The 22810-nt window shown below is 44.2% G+C and overlaps 1 protein-coding gene and 1 long non-coding RNA gene across 3 annotated transcripts in view; one reads left to right on the top strand and one right to left on the bottom strand.

Annotated features, from left to right (window-relative positions):
- Positions 1-22810, top strand: part of SPTBN5 (spectrin beta, non-erythrocytic 5) — a 365978-nt gene that overhangs the window by 96756 nt on the left and 246412 nt on the right. The window contains exons 24-30 of the mRNA XM_075330185.1: positions 4969-5169; positions 6283-6399; positions 6551-6705; positions 8307-8439; positions 10577-10722; positions 15013-15127; positions 16810-16920. Coding sequence (XP_075186300.1) covers positions 4969-5169; positions 6283-6399; positions 6551-6705; positions 8307-8439; positions 10577-10722; positions 15013-15127; positions 16810-16920 — 978 coding nt within the window. The remainder of the gene's footprint in view (positions 1-4968; positions 5170-6282; positions 6400-6550; positions 6706-8306; positions 8440-10576; positions 10723-15012; positions 15128-16809; positions 16921-22810) is intronic.
- Positions 1103-19151, bottom strand: LOC142257902 (uncharacterized). 2 transcript variants are annotated; one of them, XR_012727675.1, is made up of 3 exons: positions 19026-19151; positions 18746-18848; positions 1103-1238 (listed from the first exon to the last, which is right to left on the bottom strand). It is a non-coding gene; the product is annotated as an uncharacterized LOC142257902 (long non-coding RNA). The 2 variants fall into 2 exon arrangements; XR_012727674.1 differs by lacking the exons at positions 18746-18848; positions 19026-19151 and adding exons at positions 3460-3606; positions 3707-3779.

Genomic DNA, 22810 nt, shown 5'->3' with positions numbered 1-22810 from the left:
AGCAGGGCGAGACACACTTGTGACACTATCTCTGTTGAATTTTCCCAATAATGTAACATATATGATTTATTGTTGGGCTTTTATTAGGGAGGGAGGATTACAAAAAGAACAATTTTGCAACAGATTTGACCCCCCCCTTGCTATTTACCCTGCAGTGACAATAGGTGGGTTTATACTATCACAGTGCATCCTTTGCTGTGGGATTCCAAAAATGTTATCACCTTGGGCACAACATGCGAACCCAACCTAATTGCCATATGCTAAACAGTGGAGGGGTAAACCCTGAAATGGCAGAATTACTATTACTTTTAACATTCTACCTTTTTACTATTAAGACAAAGATGCTGAGTTTTTAAAGTGCAAGTGTACATTTTTTATTTCACAGTGAGTGACAATTCCAATAAAAACTTTTTTCTAAAAGTCAGAAACGCCAGGACTGGACCAAAACAGTAAATAGTAATATATGTGTATGACAAAGTCTCCCGAGATTCACAAGGCACATGTGTAAATTAGTATTACATGATCACAACATCTGGGAGCAGACTAACAGAACAAATCAACAGGTTATTATAACTAATTCAGTGCAGGTGACACATGAGCACATATGCATTAAAGGACAGTCAAAGGTACATTTATAGCCAAAGTGGGTAAAAATTATTAGTCCAAAGATGCAAACGGAGTCCTGAAAGATCCACTACATGGAGTGGTTTACACTCCACAAGATTGTATTTGTTGCGTGCCTAATAGCAAGCCCCAAGGAGACCCATAAATTAGAAGATACATGGGACAATCCAGGCGTTTGGGATGGCCCCCATTACGCCCTACGTACGTTTCAATTCTTTCGTTTGTAGAGAATCTTCATCAGGGGTCAAGGTGCCGTAGTGAGGGGTCCTCAATCCGCCGGGTTTAAATAGCACCGCTCAATAATGATGAGCCCGGAAGTCACGTAACCGGCGCATGCGCGGATCACTCCGGGTGATCTCGCGCGATTCACCGCCGTCAGGCCATCTCGCGCATGCGCGGGAGCAGGGACGCGTCACCATAGCTCCCGCGCATGCGCACGGCGCATCAGACGGCGGCTACCATCGCGCCGACCAGCCGGGATCCGCGCACGCGCACACGTGAGTCGGGCCATCAGAACAATATATATAAGTATGTTACAAAAACGTGATTTTCATATGAATTCCACAGCGGTGGTCCAAATCTTCAATGTTAAGATTGAAAAGATGCAAGATTGCCTAAAAGGAACAATCAGAAAAATATATACCCGGCATTAATGATAGAGCCACATTTAAAATAGTGATGTTAAAAGTAACACTGAAATAAAACAGCAAAGCAGAGGTAGTCAAGCAACGATGCAAATACAAGGAGTGGTGGTTCAGAGGAACGGGACATAACTGATGGACTCGTTAAGTCCCCTAGGGACCAAAGTATCCAATGTAAGGATCCATTTGGCCTCACATTGTGCCAAGCGCCTTTTCAGATCACCACCCCTGATCCCTCCCTCTATCACATCAATGCCCCTAATTTTCAATTTAGAGGGGTCACAGGAGTGGTGGATCTTGAAATGCCTTGGCAAGGTTTTCAGGAGGGTCATGTCGGTCACTGCTTCGGCCGCAACAATGTCCCTAACATGCTCTCTGACTCTAATGCGGAGCTCACGTGAAGTGGGCCCCACATATGTCAGAGAGCAAGTACATGTAGCAAAGTACACAACATGTGTAGTATCACATGTAATGTATGATTTAATATTATAATTCTTTTTGCCATCAGATGAATGGAATGTTGTACTTCGTAGGACATTGTTGCAGGCCAAGCAGTGGCCACAGGGAAAACATCCCTGTAAAGGGCCCCGTGAGCCAAATATATATGTCCTTGGGGGGACATAGTGGCTTTTCACTAGGAGGTCCTTCAAATTCCTAGCTCTCCTGGAAGTCATAGATGGAAATTGTGGTAGTTGTTCAGCCAAAATTGGATCAGTTAACAAAACTGGCCAATGTTGTTTCATTATGTTCCGCATCCTCTCCCACTCCTCATTGTAAGTGCCAATGAACCTAATCACCGGGTCAAAGGGTTCCCGTCGTTTGGGAGCATAGCTAAGTAGTTGTGTCCTAGGTGTTTTTTTGGCCCTGTTGTAGCCAGATTTTATACACCTCTTGCTGTAACCCCTATCCAGAAAACGGCCCCTGAGATCGAACGATTGTGCTTCAAAATTGGTGTCCGAGGAGCAGATCCGCTTCATCCTTAAGAATTGCCCCGTCGGAATGGCGCGAATAGTAGATGGATTATGGGCTGATGAGGCATGCAGTAATGCATTGACGGACGTGCTCTTGCGATACACGTCCGTCTGGATCGACCCCCTATCGTCAACAATGATTTGGATATCTAGGAAGTCGATCCTGCGATTACTGCATTTATATGTCAATTTGATGTTAAATTTGTTTCGATTTAATTGCCTCATGAACTGATCGAGTTGCTCCGCCGGGCCCTGCCAAATAAATAATATATCATCGATAAATCGATGCCAGCACTGCACATGGGCAACGCCCTGTACGCCCCCGTCTCCAAATACCAGCCTCTCCCAGTAACCCAGGAAAAGGCCAGCGTACGAGGGCGCACAGGCCGCGCCCATTGCAGTGCCGCGTTTCTGTAAATAAAAATTATCCTTAAACACAAAAAAATTATGTGTCAGGGCGAAGCGGAGCAACTCAAGGATCAGCTCACCCATGGCGCCATCCCGACCGGACATCTCAAGGAAAAAACGGACCGCTCTCAATCCATCCTCATGTGATATGCAAGTATACAGACCCTCTACGTCAGCAGTGACTATCACCATATCCTCCTCCATAAAGATACCGTCAATGCGCCGTAGGACGTCAGTTGTGTCACGAACATACGAGGGGAGTGTTTCCACCAAAGGTTTAAGATGGAAGTCAATAAATTTACAAATGGGGTCACACAACCCCTCGATGCCGGACACAATCGGACGCCCAGGCGGGTTGACGGCATCTTTATGTATTTTAGGTAGGACGTAGAAGGTCGGTATCCTCGGACATTTCCTGCATAAACCATCGTGCATTTTTTTATCAATGAGTCCGATCTCAAGAGCCCTGGAAAGGATCATAGCAAGTTCACTGGTGTATTTCGTTAGGGGATTGTATATAAGTTTAGTATATGTGTCCCTGTCTCTTAGTTGCCTAAGTACCTCATGTTCGTATTTTTCTATAGACAGAACCACAATGTTTCCCCCCTTATCGGCAGGTTTAATGATTATATCAGAATAGTTTTGTAGCTCAGTGAGGGCCCTTCTCTGATCACGGGTGAGGTTATCCCGTTTACATGTAGTTCTAAGCTTCTTAAAGTCCTCACTGACCAACCTAGTAAATATGTCCACTGCCGGGCATAGTGAAAAGGGGGGAAATTTTGTGGATCTAGGCAAGAGTGTCTGAGGGAACACACCTGTCGGGGGAGCTTCCTGTTCCTGTAGAAGTTCTTCCAAATTTTGAATGGCCTCCCTCTCCATTTGGCTGTCAGTCATAGCGTCCCTCTTACAAAAAAGTTTTTTAAAAATTAATCTACGGGCAAAAAGGTTAACGTCCTTCAACGCTGTGAAGAGATTGAATGGGTTAGAAGGGACAAATGTCAGACCGCGGGAGAGAACCTCCACCTGGGCACCAGAAAGAACACGTGTAGATAAATTTATTACCTGCAATTTGTTGCCTTGTTGCTTATTTTTTCCGGGGGGCCCAAATTGTCGATTTCTCTGCTTGACCCGACCACCTACGGTTTCTGCAGGCATATTGTGACTTTCTGATGCTCCAGAGGAGGATCCCTCACCAGAGGTCTGAGACATGAAGGATGTAGATCTCGATCTCTGTTTCTTATCAGAGCGATACATCTGTCGTCCACGGCCCTGTTCGGTTTTCCACCTGTAAGCTCTTTGTGTGGAATAATCCAACATGTCACGATTACATTTTTTAATTTTATAGGCTTTAATTTCCTTCTCCCATCTTTCCAATTCTCTCTCCATCTCAGCATTGAAGTGGCTAACTGTAGAGGGATCACATTTTTCTACAATGGCTTTATCAAGGGATTCCAATTCGCCCTCAATCTGAGTTAATGAAAGGGTGTTATTATCACATAAAAGGGCCAGGAAACCCTTGGAACATGTCTGTGCCAATGTTTCCCATTTCGTTTTGAAATCCTCGTCCTCCAATACAAACGACGGAAACACCTGTACCCGGAGGCCCCGAGGGACTAGATCTTTCTCCATGTATTTGGATAGGAAAGCCCTATTCCACCAAAGTTTGGTTCGTTTTTTAGACAATTCTTTATATCTAGAGGTCAATGCCTCATTTGAATGAGTACCATCTGCTCCACTGCTTGTGTCACCATCACTTACTATTAAGTCTATGAGGTTAAATGACTGGAAAAGGATACCACGTGAACTCTTGCTATTAATTGCATGTCATGGTAATTTAAAGGGGGTTGTCCCCTTGTCAGAAAATTTCAGTCCCTTGACTGCAATTTGTTATTGAAAAAAAAACCCCAAACTTGTACCTTACTCACCCTCCCCAGGTCCGGTAATACATTTTTCCTCTGCTGCTCCTGGTGTCTGTTGCGGATTGCAGTGCTTACATCACTTTGACAGCACTGCTGCCAATCAGTGAGCTTAGCGGCCCATAGTAGGACGTTTCTTCTACACGGGCAGAGCCGCTGAGCTCATTCACATGATGTAAAGTTGTAGCCAATGAAAGACCCTGGGAGCAGCAGTGAAGTCGAAGAGGACAAACCTTTTAAAGTTGCCACAATTATTTCCATCTGTGACATCACTTTACTTATTTCTTATCAGGGAAGTGCATTGTTTGCAGATAAGTGTTGTTTTTTTCATTTGTGCCGTAGTTTTTTTCATTTCTAAAACGTGTTAAAATCAGTGATCTGGAATTTATATGATCGCTTGTTGTGTAGGAGTTGCAAGCAGAAGTTAACGCGCACAAACAGCAGCTACGCCGAGTCCTGGAGATGGGCAACTCTTTGATTGCAAGAGGCCACCCTGAATCTCGTAACATCTCCGATAAGAACAAGAAGCTGCACGATGCCTGGTCAGAGCTGGAGCAAGCCTGTGAGAAGAGGATGAGGGCTCTGCAGGATTCAATCGGCTTCCAAAAAGTGAGATCATGGTCTACCATAGCGCCTTCTCTCTTCTGGAGAGAAAATGACATCAGTAACAAAATTGTGTTTTATGTGATCTCGCCAATGGGACAAATGTGGGCCGCAAGCCAATTTTATTTGACCCTCAATGCCAAGCTCCCCTTTTTCTGTATGGAGGGCTATGTGGGGTCCATTATTCTGTATGGAGGGCTATGTGGGGCCCATTATTCTGTATGGAGGGCTATGTGTGGCCCATTATTCTGTATGGAGGGCTATGTGGGGCCCATTATTCTGTATGGAGGGCTATGTGGGGCCATTATTCTGTATGGAGGGCTATGTGGGGCCCATTATTCTGTATGGAGGGCTATGTGGAGCACATTATTCTGTATGGAGGGCTATGTGGGGCCCATTATTCTGTACGGAGGGCTATGTGCCGCCCATTCTGTATGGAGAGCTATGTGGGGCCCATTATTCTGTATGGAGGGCTATGTGGGGCCCATTATTCTGTATGGAGGGCTATGTGAGGCCCATTATTCTGTATGGAGGGATATGTGGGGCCCATTATTCTGTATGGAGGGCTATGTGAGGCCCATTATTCTGTATGGAGGGCTATGTGAGGCCCATTATTCTGTATGGAGGGCTATGTGAGGCCCATTATTCTGTATGGAGGGATATGTGGGGCCCATTATTCTGTATGGAGGGATATGTAGGGCCCATTATTCTGTATGGAGGGCTATGTGGGGCCCATTATTCTGTATAGAGAGCTATGTGGGGCCCATTATTCTGTATGGAGGGCTATGTGCCGCCCATTCTGTATGGAGAGCTATGTGGGGCTCATTATTCTGTATGGAGGTCTATGTGGGGCCCATTATTCTGTATGGAGGGCTATGTGAGGCCCATTATTCTGTATGGAGAGCTATGTGGGGTCCATTATTCTGTATGGAGGGATATGTGAGGCCCATTATTCTGTATGGAGGGATATGTGGGGCCCATTATTCTGTATGGAGGGATATGTGGGGCCCATTATTCTGTATGCTCTGTAAATGTAGTATATAATGATAGGCATTGATTACTTTTGTGTGTCTATAGTTCTGGAACATTAAATATATTTTTTTTCCTTCAATGTGAAAGTTCCTTCTTGATGTGTCTGACATGGAGAGTTGGATTGGAGAAAAACTTCCATTGGCTAACAGTAAAGATTATGGTAAAGAAGAATCTGCCACCCAAAAAATGATGAAGAAACACAAGGTATCCTATAAAACAGCTGATTGTTAGGCGTAAAATGTAGAATCTTACGTAAAATTAATATCCAGAACAATGTGCATAACTAAGTGATTAATGGTGGTCGGAAATTTTGTGAGGATTAAAGGCAGCAATGTTCTTCCAATGTTCTCACTAGGACTTACAGCAGGAGATTGAGCTCTATCAAGACCTGGCATCTACGCTAGGTGCCTCAGGACAGAACCTGCCTTCCTATGGATATGATGAGGTTGATGCTCCTGTTGAAAAGGTCCGCTCACAGATGAAGGACCTCAAGGATTGTGCAAGTGTAAGGTAATATATCATTATATCTTCTACTCGCACACATTCATACATGAGCTTCTTTTACTACTTGACATTATTAGATAGTGTAGACTAAAGCCCCCTTAGATGTCTGTCAGCCGAACAGCTGTCTTGGCCGTCCCACCCATAGATGGGAGCGATCTCTCAGCTGAGCACTCCTCTATTCCTCCTGAGAAAGCCTCTGCCAGACATTAGATAATTCTGTAAGAAATGCTTCTAAATAATCAACATATAATTGCCCAAAAACAAATATGACTCAATTGCTAATGAACAAAATCCACTATAACTAGACCAATATTACCATTATACAAAGCAAAATAATGCCGCCATACCCTGACAATATAGTACCAACACAGTGTCTGAATTATGCCGTCATCCTGCACAAATCGCTCCGACTTTTTTTAGCCACAACTCTTCTCTGCAGAATGTAACACTCGGGCATTTATCGCTGACCATTTTCGAACATCCTCCCCTCTTTCCCCCTGCTTCTACAGTAACAGTACCTCCCTTTAGTCCCACAGTAAATATATCCCCAAAAATATAATACTATACAGTAGTGCTGTTTCCCTATGTCCCCTATATAGTAGTAATGTTTTTCCCCTTTGTGCCCAAATACAGTAGAATTGTCCATATTGTGGCACCATACAGTAGAAATGTCCACCTATCCTGCCCCCACACAGGAGTAATGTCCCTCTTTGTGGCCCTGATATAGTAGTAATATTCCTTTTTGTGTCCCCATACATTAATAATGTCCACCCATGTGACTCACATTACATCTTTATGACCCCCAAAAAAACAGTATGTCCTCCTATGTGGCTACCATCTATGAAAAATGTCCTTGCTGTGCAGCAACAGTGTGCCCCACAGTCCTACTCACACTACTATTAAAAATCAACCAAATTTCTTATTCGTCCCCGATCCCATATTGAGTGGCTTTGTCTTTATCCTTCCACTGGCATAGGCGAACCCACAATGAGTGGCTCCGTCTTCGCCCTTCCATTGGCATAGGCAGCACAGTGTAGAAACGTCATTACCCAGACTGTGGCATGAGAGATCCAGAAGTATAGAGTAATTGAGAGTCAGAAAGCCAATGGCTCTCAGTTCTGCAATTGATTTCAACTGGAGGTGCATCCGTCAGATGCGCCTCTAGCTGAAAATATCGTTTGCGTAAGCTAGCCTCCTCCTCCACAAGGCTGGTCCCATCCGCACCCCCTGTGAACCACAATCCTCATGCCCCTGTGTTCCAGTGTAAGGTTATATCCTCCCACACTGAATAGAGGAAATGTCTGAGGAGACCCCAACGAGTAACCCTTGATGATCCCGGGATTGCCAAGTCTGGCCATATGGATTGAGCCTTTAGTCTAGATCCCTGTATCAACTCCATAGATTTCAAAAATTGAGTTCCAGCTCCATCAAATATGCAATGGTGTATCAATTGCAGGCTGAGTTGTTTATATTATCTTAGTCGTCTCAACTACGCTACATCTACTTGGGTTACTATTCAGATTTTAGTACAATGCTCATTTCTAAGACATTTTGTTAAAAATAAATAAATGTGCTACACCGTAATTTACTTTTATTACTCTGCATAGATGGGGAAAACTGGAAGAAGCTTTGGCTTTACACGAATACTTCCGAGAATCTGGTGATCTTCAAGAATGGATAAACCAGCAAAGACAAGTGGCCAGTTCTGAGGACTATGGCAATGACTACGAGCATGTCCTGGTGAGAAACTCATTTATTTATTTCCAAAATTAATTTCTTAGACTTTTTGACTGTTGAATGTCTATTCACTTTGGTAGATACTGATCACTAGAAAACATTGTACAGGTAGTCCTCGGGTTACAACGGTCTCGAGTTACATCGTTTCGTGGTTACGACGCTTTATACGACGCACTACTCCAGTGCTGTACAGAGGAAAACGAGTCTTCTGCACGCCATAACACCCTTCATTATGGCTCCCAAACGTAAGCCAGACTCATCTGATAGCGTTCCCAGTATCTCCAGCACCTTCTGCAGCTGCCTCCCAAGCTAAGTGTTTACAGTACTGTACTGTTATTATGGTACAGTACTGTATGAACGTATGGTCCGACTTACATCGAAATTCGGTTTACAACGACGCGTAAGAACGGATCAACGTCATAAGTCGAGGACTACCTGTATACATTTTTATTTGGATGCGTTTGGTTCCCTTTTGGAGAATTATAAACAAAACCAAAAAAGCTAAAAAAATTAATAAAAATATTAAAACACACTAAACTGGCCGGACCACGTAATGCAAAAAGGATCAAAAGGTATAAAGGGTGGTAAAAAAATAAAATAAAAAGGGGAACCAAAAGAATACCAAAGAACACCACCTGAAAAATAGGGTTGTAGAAATGTATAAATTTGCTCCCAGCCCATGTCAAGCAGAACGTATAAGCCTATTTTATTTTCACCAATTGGTATCTGGAGCAACAGTTGATAAGAACCGACCCAATCTCACAAAAGGTCCTTATTTGTGGCAGCCTCACACTCTGTTGACCATGTATCCACCTTCTTACTAGTATTATTTCTGGCATGTCAACATGAAAGGGAATCTGTTGGCAGGATTTTGCTATGTAATATGACAGCAGCATGATTTAGGGACATAGACCCTGATTCCAGTAATGCTGTACTTAGTTTACTGGGTGAAACAGTTGTGATACAATCAGTTTTCTATGCTGCAGATCTAGCAGTACTCAGAATGCTGAGCTGTGTATAACCCCGCCCACACCACTGATTGGCAGCTTTTTGTGTACTCTGTATATTGACAGAAAGATGCTATTCAGTGGTGGAGGTGGGGTTGGACCAGAATGCACAAGACTCTTAGGGGTACTTTGCATACTGCGACATCGCTAGCCGATGATAGCTATGCCGAGCACGATAGTACCTGCCCCCTTCGCACATGCGATATCTTGTGATAGCTGCCGTAGCGCACATTATCGCTACGGCAGCTTCACATGCACTTACCTGCCCTGTGACGTCGCTCTGGCCGGCGACCCGCCTCCTTCCTAAGGGGGCGGGTCGTGCGGCATCACAGCGACGTCACACGGCAGGCGGCCAATCAAAGCGGAGGGGCGGAGAGGAGTGGGACGTAAACATCCCGCCCACCTCCTTCCTTCCGCATAGCCGGTGGAGGCAGGTAAGGAGATGTTCCTCGCTCCTGCGGCTTCACACACAGCGATGTGTGCTGCCGCAGGAGCGAGGAACAACATCGTATCTCCTATTGGTGCGACATTATGGAAATGACCGACACTACACAGATCACCGATTTTCAACGCTTTTGTGATCGTTTATCAGCGCATCTAGGCTTTACACGTTGCGACGTTGTTACCGGCGCCAGATATGCGTCACTTTCTATTTGACCCCGACGATATCGCAGTAGTACAACCTACATCATGCTGCTCTGAGATTATACTGCAAAAATCTGCTGACAAATTCCAGAATTTGAAGTGCTCTGTGCATGTTGCTAATTTTTTCCTTGCAGATTTGATGCTGAAAATAATCCGCAAAATGGCAATTGTTGGGGCGCTTTTTCCTGCGTTTTTTAGCCCTTCCACCCATTGTCTTCATTAAGAAAAACAAATGGCACAAAACCGCACCAAAAACTCGTGCGTTTTTGGGTGCTTTTTTTTTTTAAAGTGCAGATTTGATGCAGACAATTTCTGCACCAAATACTCAATGTGCACACATCGCCTAACAGAAATCAATTTTGAAGAGATACCTTCTTTTCATAAAGTTGTGAAATATTTGAAAAGCTACTAAATATATTCAATAAAAAAAATTGTAGAAGAGCAATGATAAATTTTTTTTTAAGTTTCGTACATCTTTGTTTCCACAGCAACTCCAAGCTAAGTTTGACACCTTCCAGCACCAGATGGAATCAGCTGGACAAAGGATGGCCGGGTGCCAACGTCTTGCGGATAGTCTCCTTGACAGAGGACATTCTGACTCCATGCAAATAGTACAAAAGCAAAAGGAGTTACGGTAAATTAATTTTTGAAGAGCTTTTTTTGGCGGATTAGTCTAAAGATAAGATATGTAAAAGAATGAATCAAGTCACAAACAGGTGCCGATCGCTTCATATAACCAAGAATGACCCACGTTCCTCCTGACTACAGTAGAAAAATTGTCAGTTGGAAATATGGTTTACTATATTTTTTTTTTTTTTTGAAGAAGAAGAAAATACTTTTCTTTTTCTCTGCATTTCCCAATACAATTATTTCTAAATATTCTGGCAAGTGTACTTTATTATGGTCATGATCCAGGTGTGTATTGGCTGCTGTAGTTTTATTATTTCACCCATCTCCGGCCTGGTCATGTCAGTGGTTAACTTCTCCCTGTCTCACTCCGGTTTCCGGGACGCTATATCCTGGTGCTGCACCTCCGGTTCAGTGCCAGTGATAGTTTATGCTCTGCAGCATGTGTTACTGGCTCTGGTGAGTTACCTGATCTGTGCTGCCTCCCAGATACCTTGTTCTGACCCGTACTCGTCCCGGTCCCTGACTACCTGCTCTTGTCTACTGTGTATCCTTCCCTGTCTGTCTTATCCCGGTCCCGACCTGGTTGTCCTCCTCCCTTGTTTGTACTTGGACTTCCTGGCATCTGACCTGTATCCTCGTTCCTAACTTTGGCTCCATCACTCCTCTCTGTTGCATTCATGACTTCCCGGATTCCCAGAAGCTCGAATCAGTACTACTGTATGTAATCCTCCATACTGTTGTGGATTTCTGTCTTTGTGATACCTAAGAAAAATCAGGAATCCCTCACTGTGCTGTGTATAGGAGCCATCACAGTCATTAGTTTCCTCTCACTAGCTCAGAGTCAATTGCAAAATTAGAGAGAAGGGAAAAATGTAAGATACAATCCATATAATCAAATAAGTCCGTGGAACCTCTGTTAGGAGTCTCAACACAGAAACCAGCCAGATATCCCTCCGGGAAGGACCCAGCCAAGGGGTGGCTCTTTATAGGAGACCACCATAACCACCATATTAAGTGGCCCTTTTAGTCAATATCCAACTTTTTGCCAAGTTTAAAGATATGACAAGGGAAATACCAAGGCCGGGTATCCATCCACAGACAGCTGTTTCGGAGTGTTGCCCCTCATCAGTGTGGAGTAGGATTCTGGCCAGGTGGGAGCAATGCCTAGCAGACCAACAAGACAAAACAATCACTGATCTCGGGGAGACCAGCCAGAGAAAACACTGCCGGCAGCCAACGAGCGCGCTCAAGACAGTGAAATCCTAGGTACATTGCCCCCTGGGAAATATGCAAATCAAATAAGTCAGTGGAGCCTCTGTTAGGAGTCTCAACACAAAAACCAGCCAAATATCCCTCCGGGAAGGACCCAGCCAAGGGGTGGCTCTTTTTAGGAGACAACCATATGAAGTGGCCCTTTAACAGGATTAGTTTGTGTGCTCTCCAACTATAACAAAGAACGCGCACGTAGGTATAATGTGCTCATCTGGACCCGACCTTGTTGTGAAAGATACCTCTCAAGCAGCCAGAGTTTTGAAGGATAAGTGTTAAGGGGGCTTTACACGCTAGCGATATCGGTAACAATATCGCTAGCGTGCGTACCCGCCCCCATCGTTTGTGCATCACGGGCATATCGCTGCCCGTCGCACACAAAATCGCGCTCCCCCGTCACACGGCTTACCTGCCCTGCGATGTCACTCTTTCCGGCGATCCGCCTCCCTTCTAAGGGGGAGGGTCGTTCGGCGTCACCGCGATGTCACACGGAAGGCGTCCAATAGAAGCGAAGGGGCGGAGATGAGTGGGACGTAAACATCCCGCCCACCTCCTTCCTTCCGCATTGGTGGTGGAGGCAGGTAAGGAGATGTTCGTCGCTCCTGCGGTGACCCCGACGTGACCCCGACGATAAAACATTAACGATATCGTAGCGTGTAAAGCCCCCTTTAATCTACCATTTATAAGGATGTCCTGTTGGCCTCAATTTACTGCTACTTTTGACCAAGCGAGCACACTTTCATTGTGTTGTATCGTTGTAGCTAAGGAATGGATGCTTTTGTAATGTGCTCAGGACAGTTAATAGTGTTATAGTGCTGTATTTTGCCCATGTGCACAAGATCTGTTTTGCAAAGTTGTGTTAAATGAGATAGAATAAGATGATGGGTGAAAGAAAATGTTAAGGACAACACTTTTCTTCCCCCAATTGTCAGGATAATAACACAACTGACCAATGATTAATGGATGAGACTGCAGTTGTTTCCACTACTAGGCCGATTATTGGGGCGGTCACAGTGAGGGCATAGTATATATGCAACCAATTCCAATGCAAGAAATAATATATACCTCGGTACAGTCACTTCCACCTCCACAGTAACGAAAGGAACTACTAGCTGCCACCACTAATCGCTCTACAGGCCAATTGGACACCTGTCACAGGTAGCGTATGGCTTTGGAGAAGCGGTTTATAGAGCAAGAGGAACAAAGCTATAACATTTTATATATTTATTCTAAAAGTAGGCAGTGTTTATAAAAATATAAAAAAAATATATTTCACAGAGGAACAAAACAACACAGCATATACAATTATATAAAAATAAAAGCAGTAAACATAAGAAAATAACTAAACCTGATATCACTGCAATGGCTTCAGATTTATGGAGGGAAGGATTCTAATGGAATGTGGAACAATCCTTCATGTACCTTCCTGGCATTGAACAAATTGTCAGTTCAAACGTATGTATTTATAGTGAACTGTCACTCCCATGTAACTCCCTTTGGTGATCTCATGTAGGGGCTGTTTGTGCTTCAGAATTTTATGAGATCTCCAACTTTTATGATAGCCTTGCCCCCTGGAGGTCCCAGGCGGGAGATATTTCTGCCATCTTTCCTATCACAATTTCACCTGTATGTAGATGGAAAACATGGCATAGATATTGTCATCTATCTGGTAGATATACAGTTGGTGGTGGGACCCCGGCCATTGTCCACCGATGCAGAACCATGCTTTGCGTTTGCCATTTCATCACATTTCCAAAAATATTACTTCCCTATCTGTTATATCGACACAGTTCATAAAACCTCAATTCATAAAGGTAAACAAAGGATTTTTATTTTTTTGCTACTTTACTTTTCAACTGGCAGTCTTATCTCTACTTATTTTAAATCTACCCTTTTCCATATTCTTATCCATTCAAGCTGAGGCTTGGCTCACATTTGCCATGTCTTTACCGGTTTCCCAAAGGAGGGGGTCAGCTGCATGGGAGTCATATGGAGGTTGCGTCTTAGCCTGACTTCAGTATTCATTATGATAATTATGGGACTTCTTACAGATTTGCAATAATATCTAGAACACAATTTTTGGCTGACAGAGCCGGACTATATCTTTGATCTCAATGTAAATATTATCACACATTCAAGAGATCGATGTGTTCTTTGCCACATTCAGTGGCTGCGGAGCTGCTGTTTTTAGGGCTGTAAGGTCGTAAACTATGTAAGTAAAACATTTTCAGTAATCCGTCATGCCCTGCACGTATCTTTACAACCTCAGGTGAAGAAGGGAAGAATAAGTGCCAAGGAAGCAGGGATTAGTCGTATTTCTCTCCGGGCGCTGTATCCTCCCAGCTTAAAATGATATTGGCAAATGCAACCTCTTCCGGACTAGAAGCTTTAATTAGATAATTATTTCAGGCATAGTGAAAGACAGGATAAAATACTACAGCTGCATGTCATGACTCCGACAGGATTGACACTTCTGTTGCAATTTTACATATTTTTCCATGATTTATTTTGACATTTTTATATACGCAACAAAATCTTGTTGACAAGAACTTGGTGTTTTGTTTTTTTTTTTTAATGCAAATTATCCTCCTCGATGCAGCTAGGTGATTAAACTCTTCCTTTACACGAGAGCATTAAATAATTAAAACATAGTTTCCTTTTTACATCTTATTTCCCTCCTTAAAGATCATCTGTGCTAAACCGCTCTGAGCATATGGTGATGTTTCTGCCCGGATCATATCCAAAATATTGGACATTTTATTTATTAACCTACAATAATTCACAGGTTTTTGAAAGAATAAAATTTTTCACATTTTGCCTTTTTTTTTTAGGACAAATATAAGTATTTAATAAACCTAAAAATGATCATGTATATGTATGTGTGTATGTGTATATATATATATATATATATATATATATATATATATATATATATATATATATATATATATATATATATATATATATATAATAAAATATATATAAATCTTTCTTTTTTTTTGCTTTTTATTTTTTTCTATTAAAGGGCGTCTTGGGAAGAACTTCAGCAACTAACCAAGCTCCGGAAAATACGTCTGCAAGATGCTGAAGCTGTTCATAAATGTTTTTGGGATCTAAAAGAAGCCCTTTCTCACATAGAGGTTAATATGATTTATGAATAGTAATTTTTTGATAAACATATATAGTAAATAAAGTATTCGGTGCCCTATTTTATAAATCTGAATACATTTTCTAACCTCTTAGCCAGGGAATAAAAGAAAAAAGGGGCACAGCAAGACATTTAGAGAAGGGAGATGTCAGTGGGACTATTCACACATGTCCTTTTAACAAATCCGTGTGATGATCTTAAAAAACAGTCCTACTTGAATCTGACTTTGCTTTTTAAGGCGTCATTCAGGCATCTATGGTCACATGCATGTTTTTCATGGACACAACACATACCCATAATAGTCTATCGGGTTGTTCACATGTCTATTATCTTTGGCGGATTAAGTGGTTTGCTAAAAATCACTTAGATGTGGTTTGTTTGGTTGTATCCAAGTCTTGGATAAAAAAATTACTCATACAAGTCTATGGATCTGTGAAAATCATGGACAGCACACGGATGGCGTCTGTCACATAACATCACTGTCCGTATTGGGACTCACAATCTACATTCCCTATCATTATGTCTATCAAGTGTGGGAGGAAATCTGAGAACCCGGAGGAACTTAAGCAAACACTGGGTGAACGTAGATATTGTGCCACGCATGTACTTGGGGATGTCCGGCACAAGATAGAGGTTACAACAGGATGGAAAGGGAGAGGAAGACCCTGACAATAGGGATTGGGGAATGGGACACCGTCTGACACTAACCTGTGTCTGGCCCCTGAGCTCCCCTAACATCCCTATAAAAGTCCTTTCCCTTGTCTCTGCCAAGTGCCTAGTCCCTAACTGTCCCTTCACTCACCCTGCCTAGTGCAAAGGCCAGTGAGTACATTAGACTTCACCACTATGGTAATATAACAAAGAGGAAGGAAGACAGACAGGGGAACAAAGACACAAAGGATATAAAACAAACTTGACTGCTGAAGCCAAACACCAGGGCTGCAGACGACATGGCTCCAACAGTAGAACTCTCAGCAGCAAATCTCTAGCAGCCACTAGAGATTTCTTCCCTCCAAGGTGGACAGAATAGAACGAATCTATTACCGGCATCAGGTGATGAAACATGTGACTATGTAAAGGGAAGAGAAGTAGTCACAAGCTGGCTACAGCTGAGATCAACTAATCAGGAGCTACCAGCAAATAAAATGTCATTAACCCTTGCTGCACCAAAAGGAAGCTATCACATTTAAAATCCAGAGTCTCACAAGTTCATGTGAGGCTCAGATCCCAGAGCAGTCACAAGTCTCCTAATAATGGGAGATACTCGAGACATATTGTCCTTAGCTAGATTTGAACCCAGGACCCCAGCGCTACAGTGCTAACCACCACCACACTGCCCAATTCACTATTTGCATAGATCTTGGAAAAACAATGGAGGTTATGTATTACTTACATGCACAACACAGAAATGTGCACGAATTCCAGAAATTCACACTACTATTTTCATATTAGATTGCTAATTAATAGCTTTCAGAAACTGCCAAAAGCAATTTTTGCCCCAAGTCTAGTAAGAATGTCCACTACGTAATGAGTGTTGGTGATAATTGGCACCAGATACATGATCTACACTAATGTGCCAAAAAATAGACAGAGGTGACTTAAGTACAGTTATTTTGTGAACTTATCATTAGATATCTGAGCATAGATGTTGTTTTTTCTTTAATCGCCTGGCAGGAAAAATCCCAAAGTATTCCAGATGACATTGCCAAAGACCTTAGTGGAGTCCAGTCCCAGCTGCGAAAACATAAGGCCCTGGAACATGAGTTGTCTGGGAATGAGCAGCAGGTAAGCGATTCATTACTGTGCATGTCTGGGGAATCGTAGCCGCAGTGCTCCCCGCTTAAGACCATCGCTATTCTTACATGGCTGATGTGGCACAGCTGTCACCAGCATTCACATAGCTCCGTGACATTTCAGTACAGGTTTCTATCATGTGTTAATAGCACTAAGCATGCAAAAAAAAAGGAGCCGGCAGTCTAGAGGGTAAACATGCTGACTGAACGACTCTGATAAACAACTCAATATATATGAGCTTTGTCTGGCTGTACATGCTTCACTATCGTGCTTATTTTAATTGTGGCATACATTTTAAATGTTGAGCGGGCACTACTACGCTCAGTACTCGTAACTAGTGATGAGCGGGCACTACCATGCTCGGTTGGTCGGTACTTGTAAATAGTGATGAGCGGGCAGTACCATGCTCAGGTGTTCTGTAATCGTAACTAGTGATGAGCGGACACTACCATGCTTGGGTACTCAGTACTGGTAACTAGTGATGAGCGGGCACTACCATGCTCGGGTGCTCAGTACTGGTAACTAGTGATGAGCGGGCACTACCATGCTCGGGTGCTCAGTACTGGTAACTAGTGATGAGCGGGCACTACCATGCTCAGGTGTTCTGTAATCGTAACTAGTGATGAGCGGGCACTACCATGCTCGGGTGCTCAGTACTTGTAACTAGTGATGAGCGGGCACTACCATGCTCAGGTGCTCAGTACTTGTAACTAGTGATGAGCGGACACTACCATGCTCGGGTGCTCAGTACTTGTAACTAGTGATGAGCGGGCACTACCATGCTCGGGTGCTCGGTACTCGTAACTAGTGATGAGCGGGCACTACCATGCTTGGGTGCTCGGTACTCGTAACTAGTGATGAGCGGGCCTTACCATGCTCGGGTGCTCAGTACTCGTAACTAGTGATGAATGAGTACTATCATGCTCGGGTGCTTGGTACTTGTAACTAGTGATGAGCGGGCACTACCATGCTCGAGTGCTTGATACTCGTAAAGAGCAGTCAGACGCTCAAATGACCGACAGTCACTCTAGGGTCATGTGCACTGAGCCGAAATCCAGAGTCGGGCGGCGATGGCAGCGGAGAGGTGAATGAGATCATCATGTGACGCTGCGCATTCATTAGCATGTTAACACACTCACAGAGACGTACTAACATGCTAATGGAGCCGACTAGCAAGGGAAGCAACGTCCTTGGGACTAGTCCTGTGCTCATTAGCATATGATAAAAGCTCTTTAGAAATACTGGTTCTAAAGAGCTCTATCTATGCTACTAGATACAGGGACAGTTAGGCAGGGATTAGCAATATGCACCCAGAACTGCTCGTGGTTCTGGGTGCATATAGCACCTGATAGGTTCCCTTTAAGAAATTAATTCATTTAAGTCGAAGTCTTGAAATCTTGGGATATTATTTTATACAAACATTTCAGTATTTTTAATCAAAAACTATTTTATTAGTATTCTAAAATGTTTGCATAGCGGTCTTATTAGTCTGGTGCAACTTTAGAAGGTAAGACGTGGTCACAGCCGGGTAGAGGTTTAAATTTCGGAATGTTTATATTAAAAACAAAAAACTTTTAAAAATACTTCCACTCCCCATCAAATACATTCTGCCATTCTTCTGTAACTCCTCCTGGAAATATATGAATAAATTGGCTGGGAAATTCTGATCAACAACTAATACTGGAGACCTCTTGTGTCTCCAGTATTAGTTCAGAAAGACATAATCGACAGCCTCTTCTTACCTCAGCACTTCTGGTATCAACAGTATTCAATTAGAAATACAGGGTGGACAACAGTTTCAGTAGCTTCTTCTTACCTCAGCATCCTGTAATCTCTAGTATTCAATTAGATATACTGAATAGACAACAATGTAAGCAGGCTCTACTTTTCTCAGCAATCTGGTATCTGCAGTATTTTTTCTGAAAGACATGGTGGACAGCAGTGTGAGCAGCCTCTTCTTACTTCAGCACCCCTATTATAGCTAGTATTACATCAGATAGAGAGGGTGGACTGCCTTTTGTCCCCCCTTACCATCCCTGGTATCTCCAGTATTGAATCAGACGTAGTGGCCAGCAATGTGAGCAGCCTCTTCTTACCTCAGTTTCTCCAGTATTAGGTCAGTTAGGGTGCTCAGGAGTATGAGCTGCCTCTTCATACCTCAGCACTCCTGGTATCACCAGTATTAGACCAGATCATCCTCTGAGAGCACATGTTCGTTCTCATGAGTCAGGTCTTCCTGTTGCACATACTCACAGGCACTTGTCCTATTAACATTATAAGACCTGTTTCTGTCAGTGTAAAAAGGCAGTGGGGGGGGCGTGGCCTGAGCAGCATGTGAGGAAGACTTGTGTAGCCAGAGCTCCTGCAAAAAACTCCTGTATAATCCTGTCCAGCTGGGGTTAAAGTTTGTTTTACTGCTTTCCTGGAGTGGTGACCTCTCCTAGACTGAGGGGGCTTCAAAGACCTGAGTGATATGACCAGAACTCGGGCTGATAAGAAGCGCGGGACACAGGCCACACTCATGGACGCTGGAGCTTCAGGTGGGGGCAGGGCGTCTGATGCAATAGCTCGCCTCAGCAAGTTTGCACGAGATCAGCCTGAGATACCTGGAGCTGTTAAGCAGTGTGACCTCAGCGTGCAGGAGCTACAGATCCCAGGACAAGAACTGATGGAGGAGGAAGAGCAGCAGGGAGCTGTGAGTATGTTGGCTGCTGCCAGTAATGTGGAGAAGGGGGACAACCTTAGAGCTGCAGATGAAGACACAGATCCTGGGAGAGCAGAGCCCACCCTCAGTGATGTGCTTGCAGCAGTAAACACCTGCAACAATATGCTAGCCACTTTGAACATACAGATGGGAGGAATTAAAATGGACATTTCATCTATCAGGCACGAGTTGCAGGGGGTCAATGTACGGGTGGGGGCCCTGGAAGACCGGGTCAGTGCCACAGAGGATAAGCTTCCCCCTCTGACTCGGGACCTTGGCAGAGCAATCCACAATATCTCATTGCTTAGGGCTAAGGTGGACGATCTAGAAAACAGATCCCGCAGAAGCAATCTCCGACTGGTCGGGGTCCCAGAAAAGGCAGAAGGCAATAATCCAGTAGCTTTTTTTGAAATGTGGCTCCCCAAGACTTTGGGTATGGATCTGTTTTCTCCTTTCTTCACTATTGAGCGGGCACATAGGGTCCCCACTAGACCCCCACCACCAGGGGCACCCCCTCGTCCTATCCTCCTCAAGCTACTGCACTTCAGGGACAGGGACACTGCGCTCCGCAAAGCCCGGGAGATTAAGGATCTGGCTATTGACGGCCATAAGGTCTCACTGTACCCGGATTTTTCCACTGAAATCCAGCAGAGGAGAGCGCAATTTATTGATGTCAAAAAACGCCTGAGGCAGCTGCAGATCTCTTACTCAATGCTATACCCTACCAGGCTGCGAGTGGTGGCGGATGGTGGGACAAAGTTTTTTGACACTCCAAAGGATGCAGCCGCATGGCTCGATACCAATGAAAAAGGACTGCGCAGAAATCACCGCTGAGGATTATTGCGGATTCCTTGCTGTTGGACTTGCTGAGGTGACCTTGCTATGTTTCCCGGCTGGAACACTTATGGACGGTTGGCAGGAGCCACCCAGATAGGTTACTATGCAGTTGATGACTGTTCAGGAATTTAAACCGTTATGTGCTCTTACGGTTATGTTTAGCCCCACTTCCCTCTGTTTGAGAGGAATGTCCTGGTTTACTGTGTATGTTTTTATGTTGTTTGACCTTTTTGTTTTATGCACCTGTTTGGTCTATGCTCATCTATGGGAACTGCTGCAGATGGGTCCGGGGGTCCCCGCTTGCTGCCCCCTGCTGTTACATATGTGCACTCACCCTTATGGCGAAGGAGGTTAATATAGTGGCCTGGAATGTGCGAGGATTGGGTGAAGCCACTAAAAGATGTGCAGTTTTTCTGTTTCTACAGCAGCTTAAGCCAGACATAATATTCTTATCAGAAACGCACTTGGTGAAGGAGCGGCTCCACTTGCTCCACAAAAAATGGATAGCCCATGAGTACCACTCTGTATATACCACACATTCCAGGGGGGTGAGTGTCCTGATACACAGGACAGTGCCGTTTGAGTGTCTTAAAGCTTCTGTGGATCAGGAGGGTAGATTTGTTTGTCTTTACTGTGTCCTTCATAATGTGCGCTGTGTTCTAGTTGCAATTTATATTCCGCCGCCATACACAGGGGAACCATTGAAACGTATCCTCAATTTTGTTGCTTCCCTCCCTGAGGTCCCCACCCTATTAGTAGGAGACTATAATAATTACTTGCACCCGTATTGGGATAAGTTACATACAGGGAATATCTCACAGGCGGCGGCAGCTACATCCCTTGCCAGACTGATGGAGGAGGTGGGATATGTAGATATTTGGCGTATTAGAAACCCGCAGGTCCGGCAGTACTCATGCTATTCTAGTTCTCATCATTCACTGTCCCGGATTGACCTGGCCATTGGAAATGCTCAGCTGCTGCCTTGTGTAGCTTCAGTCACGTACCTGGCCAGGGGGGTGTCTGACCACTCCCCACTACAGGTCCGTCTAAGGCTTGGGGACCCAGACCGGCTGGCGGGGATACCTTGGCGGCTCAACCCTTTTTGGATACAACTGATAGGGGGCACTCTGACTGACACTATACGGGAATATTTTGTGATAAATGACGGTACGGCATCTAAACATATAGTGTGGGACGCAATGAAGGCGTATGTTCGTGGGACATATATTAGGGAAATTTGCACCCGAAAGGCGAAAACAAGAGAGCGCACTAAGTATCTGACGGACACTTTAGGTGATGCAGAACGACTTCTTATATCTAACCCTACAGATGATGCCAAGCGGGACTTAGAGAGGGCGCAGAGAGCTCTGAGAGACCATATGACTTCCTTGGCCACTAACAGACGCTTTTTCCTTAAGCAGCGGTACTTTACGGAGGGGGAGAGTGTGGGACATCTCTTGGCTACAATTGCTAGGGCGCAGGAGGGATTGACCTATATCACCAAATTGAAACTTGACACTGGAGAGGAGGTGAGGGACAGCGGGAGGATTGTGGAAGTCATGCAACAGTATTACACCCAATTATACTCCTCTAAATCGCATTATGGGGATGAGGAACTGCGGGACTTTGTGGAGGAGATCACTCTCCCCAGTCTGTCAGATAGTGAGAGAGAATCCCTGAATAGAGATATAGACCTGGAGGAGCTGGAGGAGGCGCTCGGTCAAATCCAAAATGAAAAGGCCCCAGGTGCGGACGGACTCCCGGGTGAATTCTACAAATTATATACCCATCTGCTGCTGCCAAGACTCTTGGATGTGTTCAGAGATGCTGAGGAGAAGGGGTCCCTCCCTGCATCCATGAGGGAGGCTATTATTGTTCTGATTTTAAAACCCGGGAAAGATCCGACCGCGCCTGACTCCTATCGCCCAATCTCGCTGCTTACATTAGATATTAAATTAATTGCTAAAATTCTAGCTAACAGGTTGTCCCGGGTGATCACGTCAGTGATCCACGAGGATCAGACTGGATTCATCCCCAATAAATCTACTTCCATTAATTTGCGACGTTTATTCCTGGGGATACAGCTAAGTTCTGAGGGGAGAAACAAGGAGAGAGCAGTCCTGTCATTAGATGCAGCCAAAGCCTTTGACAGTATTGAATGGAATTTCCTATGGGTAGTTTTGGAGAAATTGGGTCTTGGCTCCAGATTTATTGGCTGGGTCAAATTGTTATATGCCTCTCCGCGGGCCAGGATTCGAGTTAATCGTTGTACCTCCTCGTCTTTTAATTTGGCCAGGGGCACGAGACAGGGCTGTCCTCTCTCTCCATTACTATTTGCAG

This window comes from Anomaloglossus baeobatrachus, chromosome 12, assembly GCF_048569485.1.
Source record: "Anomaloglossus baeobatrachus isolate aAnoBae1 chromosome 12, aAnoBae1.hap1, whole genome shotgun sequence".
NCBI lineage: Eukaryota > Metazoa > Chordata > Amphibia > Anura > Aromobatidae > Anomaloglossus > Anomaloglossus baeobatrachus.
Note: the sequence above shows the minus strand (reverse complement) of the source record. Positions and strands in the feature narration are given on the sequence as shown.